The 26,008-nt window shown below is 42.3% G+C and overlaps 1 protein-coding gene across 1 annotated transcript in view; it reads right to left on the reverse strand.

Annotated features, from left to right (window-relative positions):
* LOC309551659 (uncharacterized protein) overlaps positions 1–26,008 on the reverse strand; it is a 107,847-nt gene that overhangs the window by 33,899 nt on the left and 47,940 nt on the right. Inside the window, exons 10-17 of the mRNA XM_082252338.1 lie at positions 23,145–23,353; positions 22,982–23,057; positions 17,152–17,439; positions 11,209–11,454; positions 9,468–9,620; positions 6,637–6,812; positions 2,384–2,576; positions 165–284 (exon numbers count right to left, since the gene is read on the reverse strand). Coding sequence (XP_082108464.1) covers positions 165–284; positions 2,384–2,576; positions 6,637–6,812; positions 9,468–9,620; positions 11,209–11,454; positions 17,152–17,439; positions 22,982–23,057; positions 23,145–23,353 — 1,461 coding nt within the window. The remainder of the gene's footprint in view (positions 1–164; positions 285–2,383; positions 2,577–6,636; positions 6,813–9,467; positions 9,621–11,208; positions 11,455–17,151; positions 17,440–22,981; positions 23,058–23,144; positions 23,354–26,008) is intronic.

A 26,008-nucleotide genomic window follows, 5' to 3' on the forward strand; every position in this document is an offset into this window, starting at 1 on the left:
AGGTGTCTCAGAGATTTACCTTGAAAGGGGTGGGAGCACCAAGAGTTGCATGGGCCCTATTACATTTTTGCAGTAGGGCCCTTGTGATTTGTAGTTGCTCCATTTTTCCCAAAACACTTATGTTTATATAATTTCTTGTATTATACTCGTACAGTCAAATATACCTGAACAGTTCTTGCCATCTCCAGTGAATCCTGGTTTACAGCGACATGTATATGAGCTATTGGTGTTTATACAATCAGCATTTTCATGGCAAGGGTATGGATAAGGAGGCAAACATAGATCTGCAGGTACAAACATGGAGGTTAACAACTGTAAGAGAACCAGACATCCTATTCACACTTAACAGAACAGTCCATATTCTTGAAGATGAGTATGGAAGTATCTAATTGAGTCATACATGATCAGAAATAGTTACAGCAAAGAGCAAGAATGTACAGAGGTCCTAAAATCCTCCTTATTTGTTGGCAATGAGGACCGAACCTTGGACCCAGTTGCGGGGGAAAAGGCAATATTTCAACTTGAAAGGATTGGGTTAGGGTTTAGTGCAGTGATGGTGAACCTTGGGACCCCAGATGTTTTGGAACTACATTTACCATGATGCTCATGCACTCTGCAGTGTAGTTGAGCATCATGGGAAATGTAGTTCCAAAACATCTGGGGTGCCAAGGTTCCCCATCACTTGTTTAGTGGGTGCTTAAAGACAAACTTTACCCAAAAGATTTTGTTTAGGGTAGAGAAGGGGGCGATGACTAAACAGTAAGTGAGGGGAGATTGGATCTGGGAACCCTGGGCCTGCTACACGAAGGTCTACCTGATGCTCTGATTGCTTTCTCTGAGTGTCTGATATCCGCACTGGTGTTCTATCTCTTTTTCCTTTCCTCTATCTATCAGCCTTTTACCTCTTCCCTTCTCTCTCCCTTTTTTTATTTTAGGCTACCTGTTTTGACATCTGATATGTCGAGTAATATATGGATACACACTGGGGTCTTGACTCCTTGAAAGCACCCCAGACCCTTCCCCTTATGGCTCAGCATTCTCCTACCTTCAATAGGAATGGGTAACCTTCCTCTGTGGGGTTATTGCCTATCAAGGTACCCCAATATTTTCTTGGTTGGCCTCACCACTTCTATTAATAATTACTGCTGTCCCATTTGTTGGGTTTTGTGCTTATTCTTCCAACCACGGTTTAAGTATATCCTCCCTCTCCATGGCTGCAGTTTTAGTGCAGTCTCCCCAAGGACTCCTCTGATAGCATTTCTGTAGAGGTCAGCTACTATCACAGTTTTTCTTACTTGATTTGTTTGTTACTTAAGTTGGTTTATTCAACCCCATTCTCAACAATATATTAGTAGCTATTTTGCTCAGTGAAACATCTTGTGCTATCATAGCTAAGGCCTTAGAGGCCATCGATCTCCTCTCGAGGTAAAAGTTTTTTTTTCATGATTGGGATCCTTCTGATTGTTTGTCACTATTTGAGCTGTATCCTGACATATTTTTGTCTATCCTCTATGTTTATACATTTACAATAAAAAAGATTGAAAGTAAAAAGTGAGGGGATAACCCCAATTACTATATGGGGGACTCTACCCAATGGGGATACAGACAGCAATACAAGGGACAGGTGCTTTAAATTTTCCTATTGTACTAAAACCAGCATTGCTCTCTGTATTCATTGTCTACAGTGGGCTCATAGGTTACATAAAAAATCTAAAAGAGGCTTTAACCCATCCCTACTCTATCCAAAAGTAGAAAAAAATATATAGTTTGACTATAAAAGCTGTAACAATAATGAAAGGCAGGCAGCACACACAGTACCTTTTCAAGCTCCCAGGGAGCCTCAAACTCTGTACTGTTATGAATTGCTAATAGCAGCTTCAGAAATCTAAGCTGGGAGTATTCCTGCCCCATCGCACCAGTATTGCTTACATGAGACTGCTCATCACAGAAGCCGTTACTGGGCTCCCAGTGCTTTAAGAGATCACTGAGAGATGCTTGCTTTATGATAATTTTGCAGCTTGCCAAAGGTATTTTATCTATTCAGAAAGTAAGAAAGAAAAATCCATGGAGGTCTGTATGGAATGTAATGAATCAACACTTGGCTTTTTAGGTATCTTAAAGACTACAACAGTGACATTTCCTTGAAAAGTTTTCAAATCCCGCCTCCTGTTCACCCTGGGATTTTTTAGGGTTATCCCACCCACTATGGGTTCCTCCTGTTTCATTCACCATGATATACAGTAAACGCAAATAAAATCTACAACAGTAAGAGCACAAACCTTTCACTATATCAACAGCAGGTGTGCAACCCCATGAACTCAAGTGTAGAGATCCCACCAACAGTGTCCCCAAGAAATCTAAGAAACTAACTGTATATATTTACCATTCAAAAAGCACTTCTCGCCATCTCTACCATTGGCAACAGTTCCTGGAGGACATTTACTGCACACATACTGAGTACCAAATTTCTGATTCAGGCAGGGTACATCAGGAAAGCATGGTTCTCCACGGCACGGTGTGGCCTGGTTCGAACAAAATGTTCCAGAAAATCCATCTGGACAGATACAGCCAACAACCTGGACAAACAGAAGTGCACTTAGCCATTTATGTGTATGGTTGAATTCTTTCTTTAAACACATGATAATTGAGTCAAAAGTTCCGGAGGTATACCACTAATGTCAACCCTTCTGGACCTTTGGCTATAAATTAGAATGACAATTGTGAGCCAACTCTTCTTATGCACCATCAGTACCTGACCTGCTCTTTTGTCTGGATGGACACAAATTTCCACAAACATACTCCAAAAACATTTGGAAAGCATAAGATGTTTTCTTTCCGACTGTCTCTCTCCAATTGGAAATTCTTACAGCCTCATCTGAACAGGCAGAGCTTCAACTGCTGGCTGTAAATGTAAGGATGAAATAAGCCTATGCACTATTTCGGATCTACAATTGACAGAGAATGGACAGTGCTATTACTACTGTACTACAATAATGTCAATACACCCTCTAAACTTATATACAAATCTTCTGAATCACAATGTATAAAAGTGCGAAATGCAACTTATACAAAAAATCCAATAGATGCATTGACAAAAAAATCCATAAATACACTCAAAACAAAAAAAAAAAAAAATATATATATATATATATATATATATATATATAAAATAAAGTGCTGATGTGCAAAATACAATGTACAAAAAATATGTGTATGTGAAAGTATAACGGGTAATATTTATGAAGAAAAATATACTGTATGTCCTTAATAAAAAGAAGAAAGCAAAAAAAAATATCCAAAAAGTTCAAATAAACCTTAAGAGTCCCAAGTGACATTATCCATGAAAATGCAAAAAATTAAGTGAATTCTTCACAAGTTTCTTCTGATGTCAGTTGATGAAACACGTAGGGTGGGGTTAGGACGTAATGTCACCACTCACGCTGAGTTTGCGCATGCAGCCCGGAGTTTAGGCCAGAGAGGATTCGGCTCTATGATTTTACCTATAGACGTTTTTACGCTTTGGGAGCTTCCTTTCTTCCATCTTCCTCCTTTATATGAGCCGTGAGATATGTGAAATTATCATCAGGAGGTGTCTTGTGAGTGGAAATTTATCACGCTGCAGATTGCTTCTCCCAGAGTGTATTGCGCATTGGCTGGTTTATAAATTTACCAGCATCAAGCTCTGGTGAGTTAATTTAGTACTTTTACTAAAACATATACTATAACAATACTATACGGTAGGTGTACGTATACACCTACCATATACAGTTTCTCACAAAATTGAGTACACCCCTCACATTTTTGTAAATATTTTATTAACTTATTTTCATGTGATAACACTGAAGAAATAACATTTTGCTACAATGTAAAGTAGTGAGTGTACAGCTTGTATAACAGTGTAAATTTGCTGTTCCCTCAAAATAACTCAACACACAGCCATTAATGTCTAAACTGCTGGCAACAAAAGTGAGTACAACCCTAAGTGAAAATTTCCAAATTGGGCCCAATTAGCCATTTTCCCTCCCCGGTGTCATGTGACTCGTTAATGTTACAAGGTCTCAGGTGTGAATGGGGAACAGGTGTGTTAAATTTGGTGTTATCGCTCTCACTCTCTCATACTGGTCACTGGAAGGTCAACATGGCACCTCATGGCAAAGAACTCTCTGAGGACCGGAAAAAAATAATTTTTGCTCTACATAAAGATGGCCTAGGCTATAAGAAGATTGCCAAGACCCTGAAACTGAGCTGCAGCATGGTGGCCAAGACCATACAGCGGTTTAACAGGACAGGTTCCACTCAGAACAGGCTTCGCTATGGTTAACCAAAGAAGTTGAGTGCACGTGCTCAGTGTCATATCTAGAAGTTGTCTTTGGCAAAAAGACGTATGAGTGCTGCCAGCAATGCTGCAGAGGTTGAATGAGTGCGGGGTCAGCCTGTGAGTACTCAGACCTTACGCCGCACACTGCATCAAATTGGCCTGCATGGCTGTTGTCCCAGAAGGAAGCCTCTTCTAAAGATGATGCACAAGAAAACCTGCAAACAGTTTGCTGAAGACAAGCAGGCTAAGGACATGGATTACTGGAACCATGCCCAGTGGTCTAATGAGACCAAGATAAACTTATTTGGTTTAGATGGAGTCAAGCGTGTGTGACGGCAACCAGGTGAAGAGTACAGTGCTGCCCGCATTGGAGAGTTACATTTCATTGAGGGATTAGGGTTCAATATTTTGTGTGGCCACCATTATTTTCCAGCACTGCCTTAACCTCCTTGGGCATGAAGTTCTTCGTGTGAAGAGCTTCACAGGTTGTTACTGGATTCCTCTTTCACTCCTCCATGACCATATCACGGAGCTGGTAGATGTTAGAGACCTTGCGCTCCTCCACCTTCCATTTGAGGATGCCTCGCAGACGCTCAATAGGGTTTAGGTCTGAAGACATGCTTGGCCAGTCCATCACCTTTACCCTCAGCTTCTTTAGCAAGGCAGTGGTTGTCTTGGAGGTGTGTTTGGGGTCATTATCATGTTGGAATACTGCCCTGCGGCCCAGTTTCTGAAGGGAAGGAATCATTTTCTGCTTCAGTATGTCACAGTACATGTTGGCATTCATAAATCCCTAAATTAACTGTAACTCTCCAGTGCGGACAGCTCTGTACTCTTCACCTGGTTGCCGTCACACACGCTTGACTCCATCTGAACCAAATAAGTTTATCTTGGTCTCATTAGACCACAGGACATGGTTCCAGTAATCCATGTCCTTAGTCTGCTTGTCTTCAGCAAACTGTTTGCAGGTTTTCTTGTGCATTATCTTTAGAAGAGGCTTCCTTCTGGGACGACAGCCATGCAGGCCAATTTGATGCAGTGAGCGGCGTAGGGTCTGAGTACTCACAGGCTTACCCCGCACCCATTCAACCTCTGCAGCATTGCTGGCAGCACGTATTTTTTGCCAAAGACAACTTCTACATATCACACTGAGCACGTGCACTCAACTTCTTTGGTCAACCATGGTGGGGCCTGTTCTGAGTGGAACCTGTCCTGTTAGACCGCTATATGGTCCTGGCCACAATGCTGCAGCTCAGTTTCAGGGTCTTGGCAATCTTCTTATATCCTAGGCCAACTTTATGTAGAGCAACACATCTTTTTTTTCAGATCCTCAGAGAGTTCTTTGCCATGAGGTGCCATGTTGAACTTCCAGTGACCAGTATGAGAGAGTGAGAGCGATAACACCAAATTTAACACACCTGCTCCCCATTCACATCTAAAACCTTGTAACACTAACGAATCACATGATGCCTTGGAGAGAAAATGGCTAATTGGGCCCAATTTGGACATTTTCACTTAGGGGTGTACTCACTTTTGTTGCCAGCGGTTTAGACATTAATGGCTGTGTGTTGAATTATTTTGAGGGGATATATATATATATATATATATATTTATTTATTTATTGATTTATTTTTTGAGTGTATTTATTGATTTCTTTGTAAATGCATCTATTGATATTTTTTGTATATGTTGCACTTTGCACTTTTATACATAGTGATTCAAAGGATTTGTATATAAGTTTAGAGGGTGTGATCACATTATTATAGTAAAGTAGTAATAGTGCTGACTATTCTTTGTCAATTGTAGTGGTTTGTTGTTTACATCAAAGTAGGATAACAGCTGTCCTTTTTAGACACGTTTTTTTTTTTATTATTCTTTCTGTAGCACAGTTCTGTAAATTTCCCGGGACTATTTCAGATCTGACTACAAAAGGTGAAAATATTTTTAATGTTTTTATTTAATGAATAAAGAAAATACAGTATATACAAACGTATTTTACATTTTCTCCTAATTGGCCTGCATCAACATTTAAGCAGTTTGAGGTCTGTAATCAAGGCAAAGGGGAAGATCTAATTTTCACTCAATCTGGGACATATTTAAATAAGGAAAATGTTAGTAAGGCAGAGACTGTACCTAGCAATAAGGAAAATATGGTTCCCCTACCAAGGTAAATCTGTCTGGGAAAAACGTGATCCAAATATATTAAATTTTCATTGTACTGAGTTTGGATCCCTTAGGGCAGCTGTGAGAACTAACCTAAGGCTTACTTTTCATGATGATAGCTATAGCCTAAGCTCCTATAATGCCAGCCTAATTACCTGATATTTAATTTCATAGTCATTTTCAATAATGATGCTGTAATCACACGTTCCACCATTGATGCATCTGCAGACTTGAACCGTTGGGATAAATATGGAACCAGAAAGATGATCATTTAACTGTACGGTTAGCTGTGTAGGTCTTATATCCTGGGCAATCCATGTAAACTGACCACCTGGTAAAAGAAACAGAACAATAAATAAAACTTTGTAAATAACAAAACTGTTTTACTCTTCTAGGAAGATAGTTATGGAACTGTGGTTTGATGATTTTTTTTCTGGTAAGTGAGTCTTATCAACATAACTCATGTTGCATTCATCCCAATTTCACAAAAAAATGTTGCTAAAAAATGTGCACTATAAACAAAGTTCAAAAATATCCTAAAGCGGTATTAAAAAAAAGTATAATATTGCAGCTTACCAATTCTTAGATGCGGTTGCTGCATTATTTCCTTTTTTAATTTAAAAATATAATATAATTTATACTATAATTTATGAATAATAATAAAATATAATAATATATATTATAAGGACTGTTTTACATGGGCTGCAGTTTTACCTCAACCCCCCCGGCAACCCCATAACAGCAGGATGGGGCTGTACATTTACAGCGGCTGCGATGCTTTAGTTTATGACTGCTACAATTTTACCTAGACTTGTGGAGTTTGATAGGCGGCCCCACCTGTCTAACTAGCCCATTGAGGCTTGTGGTTGCCATGCAGTATAATAAAAAATCCTTCTTGGGATTAAAAAACAAAAAACTGATATTCAGGAGGCAGCAGGATCACCTCCCGAATGATGGCAGCCATTGCTATATGGCCCTCTGGAATGTGTTCCATGTGTTCCATTGCACGGGGCTGCTGTTAGAAATCGCAGGGCCCCATACAGTCTACCTGACAACCACCCCCCCCCCCCCCCTCCCTGGCTGAAAGTAACTGAGGACATAGATTTATCAGTCCCTTTCTCTACAGCCTTATCTGCACAGAGGAATGAATAGGAAGCGCTCTGAGGCTTCTCGCTCATTCACAAACAGAAGCATACTATGCGGTATTAAACCTGAAAAAGTATAATATTGCAGCTTATCAATTCTTAGATGTGGTTGCTGCATTATTTGCTTTTTTAGGATTTTTTTCCTTTATTACCACCAGTAAATCTGTTCTCTTTCAACTTCCTTTAACCTCCCTAGCGGTATTCCTGAGTGTGGCTGGGGGTTTATATAGAGTACCAAAAGCGGTAACCCCGAGCCACACTCTGGATTACCCCACAATAAAACTCACCTTCCCTGCGATCACCCACCGTCCTCCCCTCCGTCCTCCAGCCATCCTCCCGCTGTGTGCTCGGCCGATGCCGGCACCTGTCTGCCAGTTCCCTCCCCTGTGAGCGTTGCGACGCAGGGGGGTGGAACCGGCGGCAATTTCAAAAATGTAAATACACCAAATGACATGATACAAAGCTGTGATCCTAACGGATTACACTATATCATACCATTTCACCACAGGATTTCACCTGGTGACTTTTCCAGTGCCCTGCCTGTGCTTTTCAAGTGCTTTGTGCCTGGAAAATTGAAAATGACCAATGGCGTCCAAAAGCGCTTTTAGACGAACTGGAAAACAGCGACAGCGAAACAGAGTAACTTGAAGAACTGAACGATAGCGATTCGTGGGAAAATTCATCATCAGGTACGGAAAGTGACGACAGCGACGATTCTGATATCTCTTTCTGGCACATCGCTCCGTTGGAAATTGTGAAGAATCATTTGATATACTTCCCAAATTTTTTTTAGTTTTGGTGCAGAATGAGTAGTTTGAAAATAATGAAGAATTTGATGAAACTACTCATTCTGCACCAAAACTAAAAAAATCCATTAGGAAAACAACTTTGTATCATGCCATTTGGTTTATTTACATTTTTTAAATTGCCGTGGGTTCCACCCCCCTGCGTCGCGACATTTACAGGGAAGGGAACCAGAAGACAGGTGCCGGCATCAGCCGAGCACACAGCGGGAGGACAGCGTGAGGATGGCTGGAGGACAGTGGGGGATCGCAGGGGAAGGCGAGTTTTATTGTGGAGTAATCCCGAATGTGTTTTGGGGTTACCGCTTTTGGTACTCTATATTAACCCCGAGCCACACTCGGGAATACCGCTAGGGAGGTTGTTATAATTTATGATTTCGTGTTTCAAACTTTATCATACCCGGGATGTCTACTAGACTCTTGTTTGGGCAGATTTGAGTGGGTTATTCCTAAGAATTACAGGCCTAAAATATAAAACCACATATTTCCATGCAAAACAATGTACCGCTTTTAGCACAAAAATTCTGACATAATCAGACCGCCAGGGAGGTTAATAGATCAAGTTGTCCAGCAAACATTGCACTACTTTTAAAATGTAATAATTGGAATCCCAAAGGGTTTGCAAAGGCCTTTGGTGCATAGAAAATGGATGTACATCCTTTTGTGGCTATGGAGTCAGATTTGGATTTTTTTTTTTTTTTTTGCTGTCTGGGTAGCTTTTAAAATGATTTAGTTCTGTAGACATAAAAGGTATAGAGGGGAAAACTCCCTCCTAGACAGATGTCCCCAATGGAAGCTTTCTACTTTATTTCTCTTTTGACGACTGTGAAATTGTGGATCACTCATTACTTTCTGTCCCACGTTAATGGACATCAGAATAAATAGAGACCATAAGTCTTCCCAGCCAGGACACAGATGGCAATAAAATTCAGACAAGTGTTAGATACACTTTAAAAACCTCTTAACGGTAAGCAGGCAAAGTCAACTACAACAGTTCTAATAATGATCTGCCTATTGTATGGTGACACCATGACTTACTCTGTGTAATGGAAGCTCCTGGTGGAATGGGCCGTACAAGTGAAAAGGATACTGTGTCATTATTCGGATCATACGCGTTAAATACCACCTTGAATGTATTATTTACTTTCAGCTGAAGTATGGAAGGTTCAAGAAGTCTTGGAGCTCCATTTCCTAATATAAAAGAAAAGAAAAGCATGGCTATAAAAAGTGTTGGACATGGTTTGTTCAATTTGGCATTATATAGGAGTATGATGACCTTGGAAAAATAGTGCCCAAATGGGCTGGATATTTCTAATTCAAGTCTCTAAACCAGGATTTCTCATTTAGGGTTACTCTAGGGATTGATAGGGGTTTCATGAGCAATAAGCAATTTCTGCCCCTCAGATAAGTTCCCGCTGACACATTGATCTTTTTAGCTATCTGCAAGGGATGTATCTGTAAAAGCTATCTGCTATTCTTCATAATTTGAACAAGTGTAAGGAGCATGGAATTTGTGTGACAATAGCGAATATTCATTTCCTGATTGGCCGAAAGGAGAAGCCATGCCATTGGCCGAGGAGGGAGGAGACGCAGGAGCGATGGGGAAGCCGCCGCTACTGACTGCTGACTGCCCTCCACATGTCCAGGGTGAGAGCGTGAGCTGGCGTCTGGGGGGGGTCGAGGGGTGTATGGTGTGCGGGCTGGTGTGGCCGGGGGGGGGGACCACCAACCCTCTTGTAGGGGGCCCGAGCACACAGGGGGGCCCACAGAGAGAGGGGGGATTAGTGATGGACAACCAATACAGAAATCTTCCTCCAGCACCTGAATCTGATCTGTCCCTCTCCCTGCTATCAGCTATTATCTGTTGAGAAAGAAACAGTCATCCCTCACTAATCCCCCTCCCTTGTGTGGGCCACCCTCCCAGCACTTATCTCTGCTCAGGAGTTTATTAGTAAATTGTAACTTTGTTTCTCTCTCTCTGTCTCTCTGATCACTGAGCTCCAACTGCCCAGCCTGTATATTTTTCTCATCTCATATTCTTTTTTATTTAACATAGTTTTTTTTAGATTTAGCAGGAATTATGCGAGTTATGTTATATTTGTGTCTGCTAATAGTGATTTTTTTGTAATTTTAGCTAAATATATCTTTAATATTTTCTTGGGGGGGCCCTGCCAGGTAGTCTGTACGGGGCCCCGCGATTTCTAACAGCAGCCCTGGGGGGGGGGGTATGGTGTGGTCCGTCTGCCGCTCCCCCCCCCCCCCCTGGCCCATGGAGCACCGGTTGCCACTGCATTTTAAATGACTATAGACCGATTTGATCAAAAATCAAATTTTGTTCAGTGTGTGGCTGTCCCTGCTCGACAGAATTTAGATGTTTAAACCACTTCTGTCAAAGGGACACCAGAAACCTTTGTCAATCAATGGCTGCAGCTAATTGATCAGTGTATTCTGACAGGGAGGCGGACGGAGGAACCTATTGTTTTTTTTCTTGTTTTTTATTTAGCTGATCCGTGGCCAGCTTTACTTCTCCTGATGCTTTATTTTGTGTATTGCAACATAAATGAAAAACCTTGTAATGAGAACACCCGTATACCGCCTTTTAATATCTCCGGTAGGTGGAGCTGGGAACTAGAGACCTAGTTGTGAAGCTCCCATTATATAAAGATACGATGAATGGTTCTGATCCCCAGCATTAGCCCAAGACTGGAATACGTGTTTTTGGTGGACTAACCCTTGCCACCAATGAGTGAAGCATCTGATAAAAGGGGGGACTTCTTACCATACAATGTAACCATCTGTTTAAAGTCATTAAAGGCTTTTGCTGTTTGACGCCCCACAATGCTGCTATTGGCCATCAAGTAGTCATGTACACACTGGATTAATCCTGAGCATGTCTCATTTGCATCGCGCAATGCTGTTGGGGCGGCTGTGGTCAATAAAGCTGAAGTGAAAGTTGGCTTATATGCTTTCCAAATCTCCACACTTTGTTTAGAACCCAAAAGGCTTTCAGGAGCTGGCACAACCCCTGGGATAAAAAAAAAAAAAAAAAAAATTTTATACATAATAATATAAGTTATACTATAATATATTATATGAATCATAATAAAATACAATATTGTATATTATAAGGACTTTTTTACATGGGCTGCGGTTTTACCTCAACCCCCCTGGCCACCCTCTAAAATTCTAACATTACAGCAGGATGGGGCTGTACATTTACAACAGCTGATATACTTTAGAAAATTTTACCTAAACTCATGGAGTTTGATAGACGGCAACACCTGTCAAACTAGCCCATTGAGGCTTGTGGTTGCCATGCAGTATAATACGAAATCCTTCTTGGGATAAAAAAATAAAAAAACAGATATTAAGGAGGCAGCAGGATCACCTCCCGAATGATGGCAGCCATTGGTATATGGCCCTCTGGAATGTGATCCATTGAAGATCGCTTTTCAGAAGGCGGTAGGCACTGCCACCCACAGGGCTGCTGTTAGAAATCGCTGAGGCCCCATACAGCCTATTTGACAGGCAACCCCCGTCCCCCCCCTCCCCGGCCGAAATTAACCAAGGACATTGATTTATCAGTCCCTTTCTCTACAGCCTTAGCTGCATGGATGAATGAATGAATAGGAAGTGCTCTGAGGCTTCCTGCTCATTCACAAACTGAGGCATACTATGCTTCAGTGATGAATGGACACAGGAGTGATTGATACCCATCACTCACTGTGATCATTCAGGAAATGAGGGGGCCAGTACATTACATTTTTATTGGCCCCTTTCCCTGCTTTCCATCCTGAAACATCCCCCTGTGTGGAAAAAACAAGAAATTAATGCTGCGCTATGGTAATATGTTGGTGCCTCCAAAAGTGCTGCTGTGCGTAAAATCGAAAGGATTTTAAAATGTGAAAATGCAAGGGAACAGCGCAGATTTGGTATAATAAAGTGCTAGGCGTGAATAAATATGAAAATAAATAATCAGGATTCAAACACTAAATATAAAATTACATTCAATTGTTTACAACACCCCGTAAAGTGAATAAATAAAGTTCATAGAAAATGTATCCGTAAATCTCAAATAACAGTCCAAATAATATTAATATTAAGTGCTTCAGCAAGTAGCCAGTGAAAGTTATTGAGAAAAATAGAAATAAAGTGCTCAGGTGCTGGAGATCATGTGCAAATTCATGCTGCAATGGTGTAGTGATACGTCTGTGATAACGCCCAGTGGGAGGCGAAACGCGTCGACGCAATTTCCGGTTCCACGCCTTTCGTGACGTAATTTCCGGTAGCGGTGGAACGCACGCCGTAGCCAGCAGAGCCCGCTGCACACCGAGATCCTGGCGATCTGCTATACCGATTCATGACTAGATACCGCTTGTTTTTATTCCATTAAATGTGAGTCTTTTATTTGGAAGCTTTAATAAACATGATTTTGTAGCAATATCACACTATTGGGATTTTTTCCTTCTACATATGGTCCTATCCTGCTGAGAGGCTGTAGGAGACCCCCTAGTGGTCATAACCAAGATCAAAGGAGTATTTTCCCGGATTGTATGCCGGACTATGCTTGTGCGACCCTTACACTGTACGGTCTAGGGGTCCACTCCGTCCGGTAAGTGGAATATCCTGGGGGGAGAGGAAAAAGTCACCATATCACTACACCATTGCAGCATGAATTTGCACATGATCTCCAGCACCTGAGCACTTTATTTCTATTTTTCTCAATAACTTTCACTGGCTACTTGCTGAAGCACTTAATATTAATATTATTTGGACTGTTATTTGAGATTTACGGATACATTTTCTATGAACTTTATTTATTCACTTCACGGGGTGTTGTAAACAATTGAATGTAATTTTATATTTAGTGTTTGAATCCTGATTATTTATTTTCATATTTATTCACGCCTAGCACTTTATTATACCAAATCTGTGCCATCCCCCTGTGTGCCCACAGCAGCTGTCAGCAGGATAGGAGGGAATCCAGCAGGGCTGCAGGGGAAAGGGGCACACAGGGGGGAGTGTAGATGGGGGGGGGGGAGGAGAAGCTGGCAGCATTGCAGGGGAAGGCTGAAAAGGATCAGTGTCTGCAATAAGACAGTATAGCCGGCCCTCCTGCTCAGCAGGTGCCCGGTCCCCCCTTTTGAACTGATGGGGCCCAGGCCCAGTACAGGAGGGCTGGCTGTACTGCCTTATCAGCAGCCCTGGCCACCCATCTGAGAGAACCTTTAAGCTCCATGCAGAGAATTTTTAAAGGCAATAGGCTTAAAGTGGAGTTCCACCCTAATTTTATACTTACCTCCATCTTCTCGCTCCGGGTCACCTGAAAAAGAAATGGATAATCGCATTTTTTTTTTTTTTTTACTTACCTCGTAGCGAAGAAAAAATACTTACCTTACTTCCTTCTTCCTCCTTCCTCGGCCGCGGCCCGTCGTCACTTCCTGGCTCTGCAATGATTCCTGGGAGCTGAACGTCATAGCTCCCAGGAATCATTGGCCCTGCACCGGCCCCGACGTCAGTTCCGGGGCGCGCGCGTCATCCCCTTCTAAACAGCTTCTGGGCATGCGCGACCCGGAAGTGACGTCGGGGCCGGCGCAGGGCATCGTGGGACCGAAGAAGGCGGAAGAGGATGCTGAAGAGGACGCACTGGCTTCAAGCTGCCCACACCTGAGATGGCAGCGCTGGACAATACATTTTCAAGGTAAGTATTTCTTCTAAAAGGTAAGTGCAACCCGAGACAGATCAGAGGCTATGCATTGTGGAATGCACTAGCCCTGACTGTCCCGGGGGTATTTAAAAAAAAAAAAAAAAATTCCAGGGTGGAACTCCGCTTTAAAATTATGCCTTGAAACTAAAAGCTCAAAATATAGAACATACAGAAGTGCTTACAAAGCATTAACCTTTTTTGTTATGTTGCATTAACTGGAATGCCACCTTATTAACCCTTTGTTTACCCTAATTCTATCCCTTCTCTGCTTAACTTTCATTTTCCTGCACACAATTTACTTCTATTTTTTCTGAAATTATTTTTTTTCCTTTGTATTTGTTAGTTCATTAACCACTCCAGCCCCGGAAAGTTTTACCCCCATAATGACCAGGCCATTTTTTGCACTAAGGCACTGCGTTATTTTAACTGACAATTGCGTGGTCGTGCGACGCTGTTCCTAAATGAAATTGATGTCCTTTTTTCCCCCAAATAGAGCTTGCTTTTGGTGGTATTTGATCACCTCGCAGTTTTTATTTTTTTGCACTATAAACAAAAAAAGAGCGACAATTTTGAAAAAAAATAATATATTTTTTTACTTTCTGCTATAAAACATTTTCAATAAAAAATATACAAAATCAAGTTTCTTCATCAATTTAGGCCAATTTGTATTCTGCTGCATGTTTTTGGTAAAAAAAATCCCAATAAGCGTATATTGATTGGTTTGTGCAAACGTTATCACGTCTACAAACTATGGGATATTTTTATGGCATTTTTATTTATTTACTTTTTACTAGTGATGGCGGCGATAAGCGATTTTTAGCAGGACTGCAACATTGCGGCAGACAAATAGGAGATCTAACTAACAATTTCTGGGGACCAGTGACATTACTACAGTGATCAGTGCTAAAAATATGCACAGTTACTGTACTTATAACACTGGCATGGAAGGGGTTAACATCGGGGGTGATCAAGGGTTAAATGTGTTCCTAGGGGGTGCTTGCTAATTGTATGGGTGTCGCTCTGACTTGGGAAAGACAGAGATCCGTGTTCCTGCTTAGCAGAAACACAAGATCTCTATCTTCTCCCCTGTCAGAACAGCGATCTGCCTTGCATACATAGGCAAATCGCCCTTCTGCCTGGCTTGGGAAGGATCGCTGGTGGTTGGCGGACACTGGGTCCGCCAGACCCGCTAATTGTCTCCCTATCTGTCCAATCAGCGCGCTTCCGCGCCTTTTGGCCATCTAGTGGCTATTGCATGAAATGATGAACAGGTACGTGATTTCGCCCAATATAGCCACTTTGTCGCAGTAAATGTATGTTAGGCGGTCGGCAAGTGCTTACGTTTTATTTATTTATTTTTTGATGTAGTATTAAAAAGTGCAAAGTGAAAGAAAAGGTATGAGCTGGGAATTATCGACCCTGGACACAGACTGTTTGCATCTAGGTCCGATCATGTCCAGGTAATCCCTGCTTCAGTGTCTGTGATTAGCTGCAGGACCTGTCAGCCCCCTTTTAGTTTTAATGGGGATTCTGCCCGCAGCTTTTCACTGGGACTCCTGCATGTCATTTCTAACTGCCCTTTTCACAAGTGTGACTGGGGCTTGAAAGAGAAACTTACTGATTGGCCAGAAAAAGTAAAAGCTGCAATGTGTGTGATCTGCTCACAAGTTCAATTAAAAAAAAAGAAAATTTGGGCAAAAAGCAAAACTAATCAGTGAATGGCTACAATAAATATATTCATATAGCATGATATCAAAATAGATTCATACACAGTAACTTTCCCTAGATTTACACTAAGAAATGTAAATTTGAGAAAAATGCCCATTGACACGTACAAACATATCATTTATGGAAACCCATGCACTTGTCTACTGTTTCCAAGTGAAATAATTACACCTTGTCTTCATTAATGATTCAGTGATTTTGCATCTCATTAGCAGAGAATATTTGTTCTTTGGTTATCCAGCTGCCTCTTTTAACCACTTGCTGACTGCCTAACGACGATTTACGTCGGCAGTCAGCCCCTTACAGGCAAAGCGACGTAGGTCTACGTCGCTAGCCTGTGAGGCTCTAGGGAGCGAGCGCGCGCCCGGAGGCGTGCTCCCGCTCCCTCACGGACCCCCCACGCATCGGGTCCGCCGGGCACTCGCGATTGTCCGTTACATCGGGAGAAAGGCAGGCGGCTAATGTAAACACAGCCGCCTGTCATTCTCCCATGTGTAAGAATTGAGATCATACGTTTCTGCTATGTAGGACCGTTGATCTCTGTTCTTACACCTCAAGCCACATCCAATCACAGTTAGAATCACGCCCCTAGGGACACACTTAACCCCTCCCTCTCAAAAAAGTTAACCCCTTCACTGCCAGTGTCATTATTACAGTAACAGTGCATGTGTATAGCACTGATTACTGCAGTAATGTCACTGGTAACCCCAAAAGTGTCAAAAATATCAGTCAAGGGTCCGATCTGTCTGCCGAAATGTCGCAGTCCCGCAAAAAAGAAAATCGCAGATCACCGCCATTACTCGTTAAAAAAAAAAAAAACAACAAAAATGACAAAAATCTTTCCCTTAGTTAGTAAACACAATAACGTTTGCGCAAACCAATCAAAATACACTTTTTGCGATTTTTTTTACCAAACATAGGTAGCATAAAACAAATTGGCCTAAAATGTTAAAAAATGTTGATTTTTACATTTTTTGGGGGGAATTTCATATAAAAAAATGTGAAAAATATTGTTATTTTTGCAAAATTGACGCTCTTTTTTTGTTTATAGCGTATGATCAAAAAATTGCACAGGTGATCAAATACCACCAAAAGAAAGCTCTGTTTGTGGGAAAAAAAAGGACATCAAATTTGTTTAAGTACAGCGTCGCACGACCGCGCAATTGTCCGTTAAAGTCATGCAGTGCCGAATCGCAAAATAGGCCCTGGTCAGGAAGGGGGTAAAATCTTCCGGGGCTTAAGTGGTTAAATCCATATGTTAAAGCTCTCCCTTTACTTCACAAAACTTACACGAAAGACCAAAATTATACAGGTTTTCCTCATTCGGCAGGACATTCTCCGGGAAAGACAAAACAAGTCCATTGGACTGCGTGATGACGTCATTTTTACTTGAGCTCCATAATCCTAGCAGGCCAAGCGTTTTATGGAGGAACGTCTGCGGTAGAAGGACCACGGCCTGCAAAATGGCGCCTTCGCCCATTCCCACAGACAACTGCAGACCACAGCTGTACACAACGGCAATTCTTTTTTCTTCTAATTTGAGGAGAGAAAAACTGTTTTGGCTGAAGTACATTACATCTGCAAAATAAGATGGAACACCGTATTCAAAGATGAAAACATTGTTCAATTTCAATCACTCAGATTTCACATTTGTGTTTTGACGTGCGCTTCCGGAAGTGCTAAAAACATGTGTCATCTAAGGTGATATATAGATAGATCCATCAAAATAATAGGTATAGATGAATATGAATGGCATTCCATCCCTATACTTAAATTGGCAATCAAAAAAATGTAAAAGATAGGACTTTAACAGTGCTCGAAACTCTCAAGAGCAATCACAATAACAGTTTTAAAATTACATGTTTTTTTGTGTGTACAATGGTAAAAATATATAGACAAAAAAAAATGCACTGCAATAGATATGCATATACATTATATTATCAAAAGTATTGGGACGTCTGCCTTTACACGCACATGAACTTTAATGGCATCCCAGTCTTAATCCGTAGAGTTCAATATTGAGTTGGCCCACCCTTTGCAGCTATAACAGCTTCAACTCTTCTGGGAAGGCAGTCCACAAGGTTTAGGAGTGTGTCTATGGGAATGTTTGACCATTCTTCCAGAAGTACATTTGTGAAGTCAGGCACTGATGAGGATGAGAAGGCCTGGCTCGCAGAATCCACTCTAATTCATCCCAAAGGTGTTCTATCTGGTTGAGGTCAGGACTTGCTCATCCATGTCTTTATGGACCTTGCCTTGTGCACTGGTGCGCAGTCATGTTGGAACAGGAAGGGGCCATCTCCAAACTGTTCCCACAAAGTTGGGAGCATGAAATTGTCCAAAATGTCTTGGTATGCTGACACCTTAAGAGTTCCTATCACTGGAACTAAGGGGCCAAGCCCAACCCCTGAAAAACAACCCCACACCATAATCCCCCCCTCGACCAAATGATTTGGACCAGTACACAAAGAAAGGTCCATAAAGACATGGATGTGCGAGTTTGGAGTGGAGGAACTTAACTGGCCTGCACCTCAACCCGATAGAACACCTTTGGGATGTGTGTAAAGGCAGGTGTCCCAATACTTTTGACAATGTAGTGTATATCAGCAAAATCTCATACTTATATTACACTTTGCAAGTGACGCTCAAGTCAGGCTGGTCCAGGGTTACAAAGGATGGAGCAGTGGTGGTAGCTGGGCGTGGTGCCGCCTGTCTGAGCCAGGGCTGCTCATCAGCAACAACATTGGGTATGCTACCAGCTCATTGTTATGTTGTTGCATCAGGGGGCCCAGCTCCAGTGTGCACACACATGTAACACAGCAAGGAGGGGGGAGGGGAAAGCAACATGAGGACATCACACTCATTGCACAGCCAAAGGGGGAGAGCCGCGGGCCAATCATCACTCGGCTGACCTTTTATTAGCCAATGGCGGCAGGAAGAGTGGAGAGGAAGCATTGTTTTCCTCCTCTGGCAAGCATGGGGTTGGGCGGTCCTAGCAACCAACCAATAGGAATAGCTGTGACAGTGGCGGGCAAGAGGTGGCACTTTAGCGGCAGGTGACAACAGAAACAAAAAAAAAAATCAAATACTGTAGGCTTGTGTAAGTTGGATGGACCGACTGATCCATCCATCTCCTTGGGCAGTGTTTTTACAGACATTTTGATTTACTAAAGGCAATAAGTAAATTGCACTGTGCAAGAGCAGTTGCTCCAGAGATTAGAAAATGAGCAGAAGCTCTGCTGACTTCCATCATCCAATCATGTGCAAGCAAAAATGCAGATTTTTTTTATTTTCCTTGCATGTGATTGGACATTCTTTGCAAAGTGAAGCTTTACCTCATTTACTAAACTCTGGAGCAACTGCACTTTGCAAAGTTCACAATCTATTTGCCTTTAGTAAATCAACCCCTTTATGTCCGTAACGGACTTTTACAGACAGCTTTGAAATTCACAGATTTTTACAAGCTGTCCGTGAATTTACTGACGCTTGGCTACACTGCGCTCCACCCCCTCAATAAAGTGATCACATAGCACTGCATAGTGGTTGGACTAGCACTTCTTTAGCATATAGCTGTTGATTTGTAAGTAGCTATGTACGGTCAATTTGATATGTTTGCAGGGCCGTCTTTTCCATTGGGCATGCCCGGCGGTTGCCCGGGGGCCCCACTTGCCAAGGGGCCCCACACACATGGTGGCGATTACTGTCCCCCAACAGGCCACTGAGGCCAGATTACTTAGTTTACCTGGTGGTCTAGGGCCCCCCCCGTTGTCCGCTGGGCCCCCCGTTGTTGGCCGGTGGCTCTGAGTCTCCACTCCACACTGGTTGCTAGGAAGGCCAGCCTGGCCAGCCGATTGGCATCTAGCAACCAGTGACGTTGGAGAGCAGACCCATCATGCACAGCGGAGGAGGATCCTCCTCGTCGGCTCGTCCTCCTCTCCTCTCCGCGCCTAGAAGACTGGCTCCACCCACCTCCTCCCTTTATGTGCAGCATGACTGAGCAGCCGTTGTGAAAGGTAAGGCAGCCAGGCTGCTTGATTTTCTTATTTTTTTTTCACTCTCTCTCCATCGACACAAGAGAGTACAACTACCTGGAGGTCGGATATACCTTACTATATACATATTACAGGGAACACACTATATACTACAAGAGAGTACAACACCTGGACTGGAGTATATACCTTACTATATACATATTACAGGGAACACACTATATACTACAAGAGAGTACAGCACCTGGACTGGAGTATATACCTTACTATATACATATTACAGGGTCAGGGACCAGAGAGTACACTACCTGGAGAATATACCTTACTATATACATATTACAGGGAACACTATATACTACAAGAGAGTACAACTAACTACCTGGAGTATATACCTTACTATATACATATTACAGGGAACACTATATACTACAAGAGAGTACAACTAACTACCTGGAGTATATACCTTACTATATACATATTACAGGGAACACTATATACTACAAGAGACAACTACCTGGAGTATATACCTTACTATATACATATTACAGGGACCAATATATACTACAAGAGACAACTACCTGGAGTATATACCTTACTATATACATACTACAGGGACCAATATATACTATAGGGCAGGAAAAGGATGGCACAGTCATTTAATCAATAATCCATAGTGTTTTGGTACTGTAATTTCTTGTTTTTTAATTCCTTGTGTTTCACGCTCATGATATGTTGTCCAAACGTTGTGTTAATGTTTAAACACTGATTTTGTTTGAGGTACCAATAAAAATAAATATCGCCTTATCGATAATTTGCATTTTTATTCTCGTGGGTGATTGTGTAGGCAGGGGGCCCCAGTACACTGCATTGCCCAGGGGCCTATAAGGCTCTTAAGATGGCACTGTATGTTTGCATACTTTTGTTTGTATTATCTTTTTTTAATGTATTGTCACTAGTTTGTACACATATACCCTTTAGCACCTGGTGATGTCTTATCACGAAACGCGTTAAGACTGTCCCTTCACCCTATGCATATATATATATATATAATGTGAGCAATGAAGATTCAGGATTCCCTGTTCTTACACGCACAATTTTGTGATCTTGAGACATAACTTTAGTGAGGGGTGGAGTGGGGTGTATTTTATGAGATTATGCTGATATACTTCTTAACCCTCTTGAATTTTATTGTATTGTAACTCTACTGTCTTCCTTTATATTGCAAACTGTTGGCACTATATAACCCTGTATAATAATAATATACTGTATATGCACATCTATACATTTTTTTAGTTTATATGTTTTTAGCATAGTGCACACAATACACAAAGATCATTTTAAGACTGTTAATGTGGTTGCTCCTAAGAGTTTCAGCACCACTTGATTGCCAATTGATGTATAGATAGATACTAATGGCATCTAAGCGCTGCGTTACAGCGCATTTTTTACGATAGCTTAGGTCAATGGTGGTGAAACGCTTTAAGAAGGTTTGGTTTTTGGGTTGAGATACCATGTATATAGCAGCGTTAATTTATACGTCAATTTATTATTTAGTTTTAGTCATAGTTTAAAATTAAGATGCCATTTAATTTTTAGTTGTATTTTAGTCACCTAAATTGTTTTGGATTTAGTCGTATTTTAGTCCACTGAAATCTCCTACATTTGAGTAGACTAAAATCTACTGGGTTTAGTTAATTTGTATTGCATTATTTAGGCATTTCTCTAGAATCTCCAAACCCATTACATCATATTCCTGGAGTAAAAATCTAATAACATGTTATGATTTTATGGTATTACGTTTTGAACATGCACTACGGACACAGGTTTAGCCATTGTGATATATAACCAGTGTTAATTTTGATGTCAAATTTTTATTTAGTTTTAGTCATAGCCTTTTGAATAAAATGCCATTTTAGTTCTAGTCTTATTTTAGTCACCTGAATTGTTTTGGTTTTAGTCGTATTTTAGTCTACTAAAATAGTGTTTATTTAGTCAACGAAAATAATTTTGTCCACAAAATGAACACTGGTTTATAGTTGCTTTGTTGTCATGCCAGAAGGAGCCAACTCTGTGGTGTGGCTTTCATCTTTCTTTATCCCTTAAAGTGTTACTAAACCCACAACAGTAAAATCAGTCTGTATATGCAGTAAAGCATGCTTGTTATACTCACTGTGGATCATCCCCTTCTTCTACTGTCCCCAATCCATCTCCTGGTAGTAAAGAGCCCTAGGGGCACTCCTCACATGCTCAGTTTGGTGTGTATTTCTAGATAGATTTTATTTTGTTCTTAGGAGGGTGCATGTGATCAGCACAAGGCCAATCAGCACTGTCCAGACAGAGGGTCAGGGGGTCATACAGCCTCAGAGGACAATCAGAGGAGAATGAAAACTCCTCCGACAAGATTTACCCAGACACTGAAAGAAGTCACAAGACTGCTATATACTGCTGATGAGAAAAAGTATTTAGCAGTTTATATTTACTAAAATAATTGCATTTCCATGTTCTGTGTACTGTGTCAGACCAGATAAAGTGAATGCAGGCCCCTGGGTTTAGTAACACTTTGATGATGAGCAGAGACTGAGGGTGACACTCTGTTTGTTCGCAGGTGGCAACAGGCGTGGGTATGGATCGGTGCTGTGGATTTGGGTATGTCTGTACATACAGGTGTTGATTTACTAAAGGCAAATAGACTGTCCGTTTTAAAAAGTGCAGTTGCTCCAGAGCTTAGTAAATGAGATAAAGCTTCACTTTGTAAAGAATACCCAATCACATGCTAGAACATTTAAAAAAAAAAAACAGCATTATTGCTGGCACATGATTGGATGATGGAAGTCAGCGGAGCTGCTACTCATTTACTAAGATCTGGAGCAACTGCTTTTGCTGAGTGCAACTGCACTTTGTAAAATGCACCGTCTATTTGCCTTTGGTAAATGAGCCCCACAGTATGCTTTTACATATTTCGGGAACTAAAAGATAAACATATTAGAAAGTAGGAATTTTATTAAACTGAGTGCCTGTATGCGATCTGATGCACTGTCATCATTTGTAAATAGTTTAAGCCTTTAAAATTTGGCCTATCCTGTAGTCTTAATATATAGTATATTTCCCCCATAACCCTTAGAAATACTCACTTTTCTTGAATTCCACTTGTTTATCATCCACTAAAGCCAGCAAATCTTTCCTGTTTTCAGAGATTCGCCATTCCACCTGCATATCACACAATAAGATAAACCTCACTGTACGAGAAAAATGCTGAAAGACGTCTACAGATGTTTGAGCGCGCTGGTCACGTACCTTGAGCGTGCCTTGGTAGAATGCGGCCAATCGTATAAGTGCGGTGGTATTTGCATATCCATTCTCCCGTTTCTCTGTCTGACCCTGAAGAGTGAAGACGTTGGCTCCCTTGGCGGACGATAGCCTGACAATGACAAACTCCCCGAGACCTTTAAATGTGTATTCTTGTCCATTAAACATAGAGAAATGCAAAGTCCCGTACACTTGTCCTGGAAAGAAAAAAAATCCAGAATATTAAATCACTAAATTATAGGAAGATGAGAGGATGCAGCAAGCAGTAGACTTTACAGTGGGGAGATTTACTAAAACCAGAGCACACAGAATCTGGTGCAGCTGTGCATAGTAAGCTAAGGTGACCAGATTTTTAAAATGATCCGGGGACATATTTATTTTATTTTTTTTATTGCCAAAATGCAAAGGACTGCCTAATACACAGAGCGCTTGGTACAGGACTGCATAATACACAGAGCGCTTGGTACAGGACTGCATAATACACAGAGTGCTGGGCACAGGACTATATAATACACAGAGCGCTTGGTACAGGACTGCATAATACCCAGAGTGCTGGGCACAGGACTGCATAATACACAGAGTTCTGGGCACAGGACTGCATAATACACAGAGTTCTGGGCACAGGACTGCATAATACACAGAGTGCTGGGTACAGGACTGCATAATACACAGAGTGCTGGGCACAGGACTGCATAATACACAGAGTGCTGGGCACAGGACTGCATAATACACAGAGTGCTGGGCACAGGACTGCATAATACACAGAGTGCTGGGTACAGGACTGCATAATACACAGAGTGCTGGGCACAGGACTGCATAATACACAGAGTGCTGGGCACAGGACTATATAATACACAGAGCGTTTGGTAAAGGACTATATAATACACAGAGTGCTGGGCATAGGATTACATAATAGACAGAGCGCTGGGTACAGGACTGCATAATACACAGAGCACTGGGCACAGGACTGCATAATACACAGAGCGCTGGGCACAGGGCTGTATATTACACAGAGTGCTGGGCACAGGACTGCATCATACACAGAGCACTGGGCACAGGACTGCATAATACACAGAATTCTGGGCACAGGACTGCATAATACACAGAATTCTGGGCACAGGACTGCATAATACACAGATCGCTGGGTACAGGACTGCATAATACACCGAGCGCTGGGTACAGGACTACATAATACACAGAGCGCTGGGTCCAGGACTGCATAATACACAGAGCACTGGGCACAGGACTGCATAATACACAGAGCGCTGGGCACAGGGCTGCATAATACACAGAGCGCTGGGCACAGGACTACATAATACACAGAGCACTTGGTACAGGACTGCATAATACACAGAGCGCTGGGCATAGGATTACATAATACACAGAGCGCTGGGTACAGGACTGCATAATACACAGAGCGCTGGGCACAGGGCTGCATATTACACAGAGTGCTGGGCACAGGACTGCATAATACACAGAGCGCTGGGCACAGGACTGCATAATACACAGAATTCTGGGCACAGGACTACATAATACACAGAGCACTGGGCACAGGACTGCATAATACACAGAGCACTGGGCACAGGACTATATAATACACAGAGTGCTGGGCATAGGACTGCATAATACACAGAGCGCTGGGCACAGGGCTGCATAATATACAGAGTACTGGGCACAGGACTACATTATACAAAGAGCATTGGGCATAGGACTGCATAATACAGAGCGCTGGGCACAGGACTGCATAATATACCGGAGGGTGTTAGGCATAGAGTGCAGGGTTCAGAGGACACTTCTGCTCCCACATCCATAGCTCACCTCTGCACCCTTCTCTCACAGAATATCTCTGCAGCCACCTCTTAGCCCTTCCCCCACAACAGCTAAACTCTCCATATCTCCATACAGCTGCATCAGCTCTGACCCCTGCTCCCCCACTGCCCTCACCTGTGTACAATCAGACCCCCCTCCCCATCTGCTCACCTCCCAGTCTCAGCCCTCCACACAATAAATTTTTGGCTCAGCCTCTCCTCTACTCAACAGCAGCAGGAGCAGCATTGAGATCATTCAGCAGGGGGCGTCTGCATCTGAGCCACCAGGCTGTTTCTCAGCCAGCATGGGATGCCCTGTCTACATTAATCCGGCCCTGAATCCGGGGACAAAACCGAGGACAGACTTGGAACAGGGACTGTCCCCGGATTGAGGACACTGTCCCCGGAAACCAGGGACGTCTGGTCACCCTATAGTAAGCAGTCAGTCAGTGTCGGGAAATGGTCCTCTAGAGCCCAGGGCAAAAATGCCAAACGGCCCCCCCCCCCCCCAAGATGTGTGAGCATTATATGTTAGCAAAAAATACCCCCCCTCCAAAAAATAAATAAAAAAACAACACAAATTTGCATGCTTAGCCTCTAAGCATCAAATCCTCTCCCCCCCAACCTCTCAATGCAAATGCCCCCCCCCCCCCCCCAAAAGAAAACACCTCTCCTAGCACAATTTTTTTACCCCTCAAATTTTCCCTCCGAGTACACATCGTTCCCCTACTCCAAATCCCCCCCCCCCCCACAAAAGAAAAAACACAAATGTACAGCACAAATACTACCCAATCATCCTTACTAGTACAAATGTACCCCCAAATTCCCCTCCTAGCACAGATTCTTTTCTCCCATCCCTATACAAATCCCCCTAAATTACCACTCCCAGCACTTCCACCCAAATGTCTCTTCCTAGAATTATTCTTACCCCCTGCCCCCCCCCCCAATTCCCCCTCCTGACACAAATCCTCTTACCCCCAACCTCCTCACAGCGCCTCCCCCACCTTATATAATGCCACAGTGCCCAGGGGAGGCCATCCCTCG

Source organism: Pelophylax lessonae (assembly GCF_965119305.1).
Source record: "Pelophylax lessonae genome assembly, chromosome: 3".
Taxonomy (NCBI): Eukaryota; Metazoa; Chordata; class Amphibia; order Anura; family Ranidae; genus Pelophylax; species Pelophylax lessonae.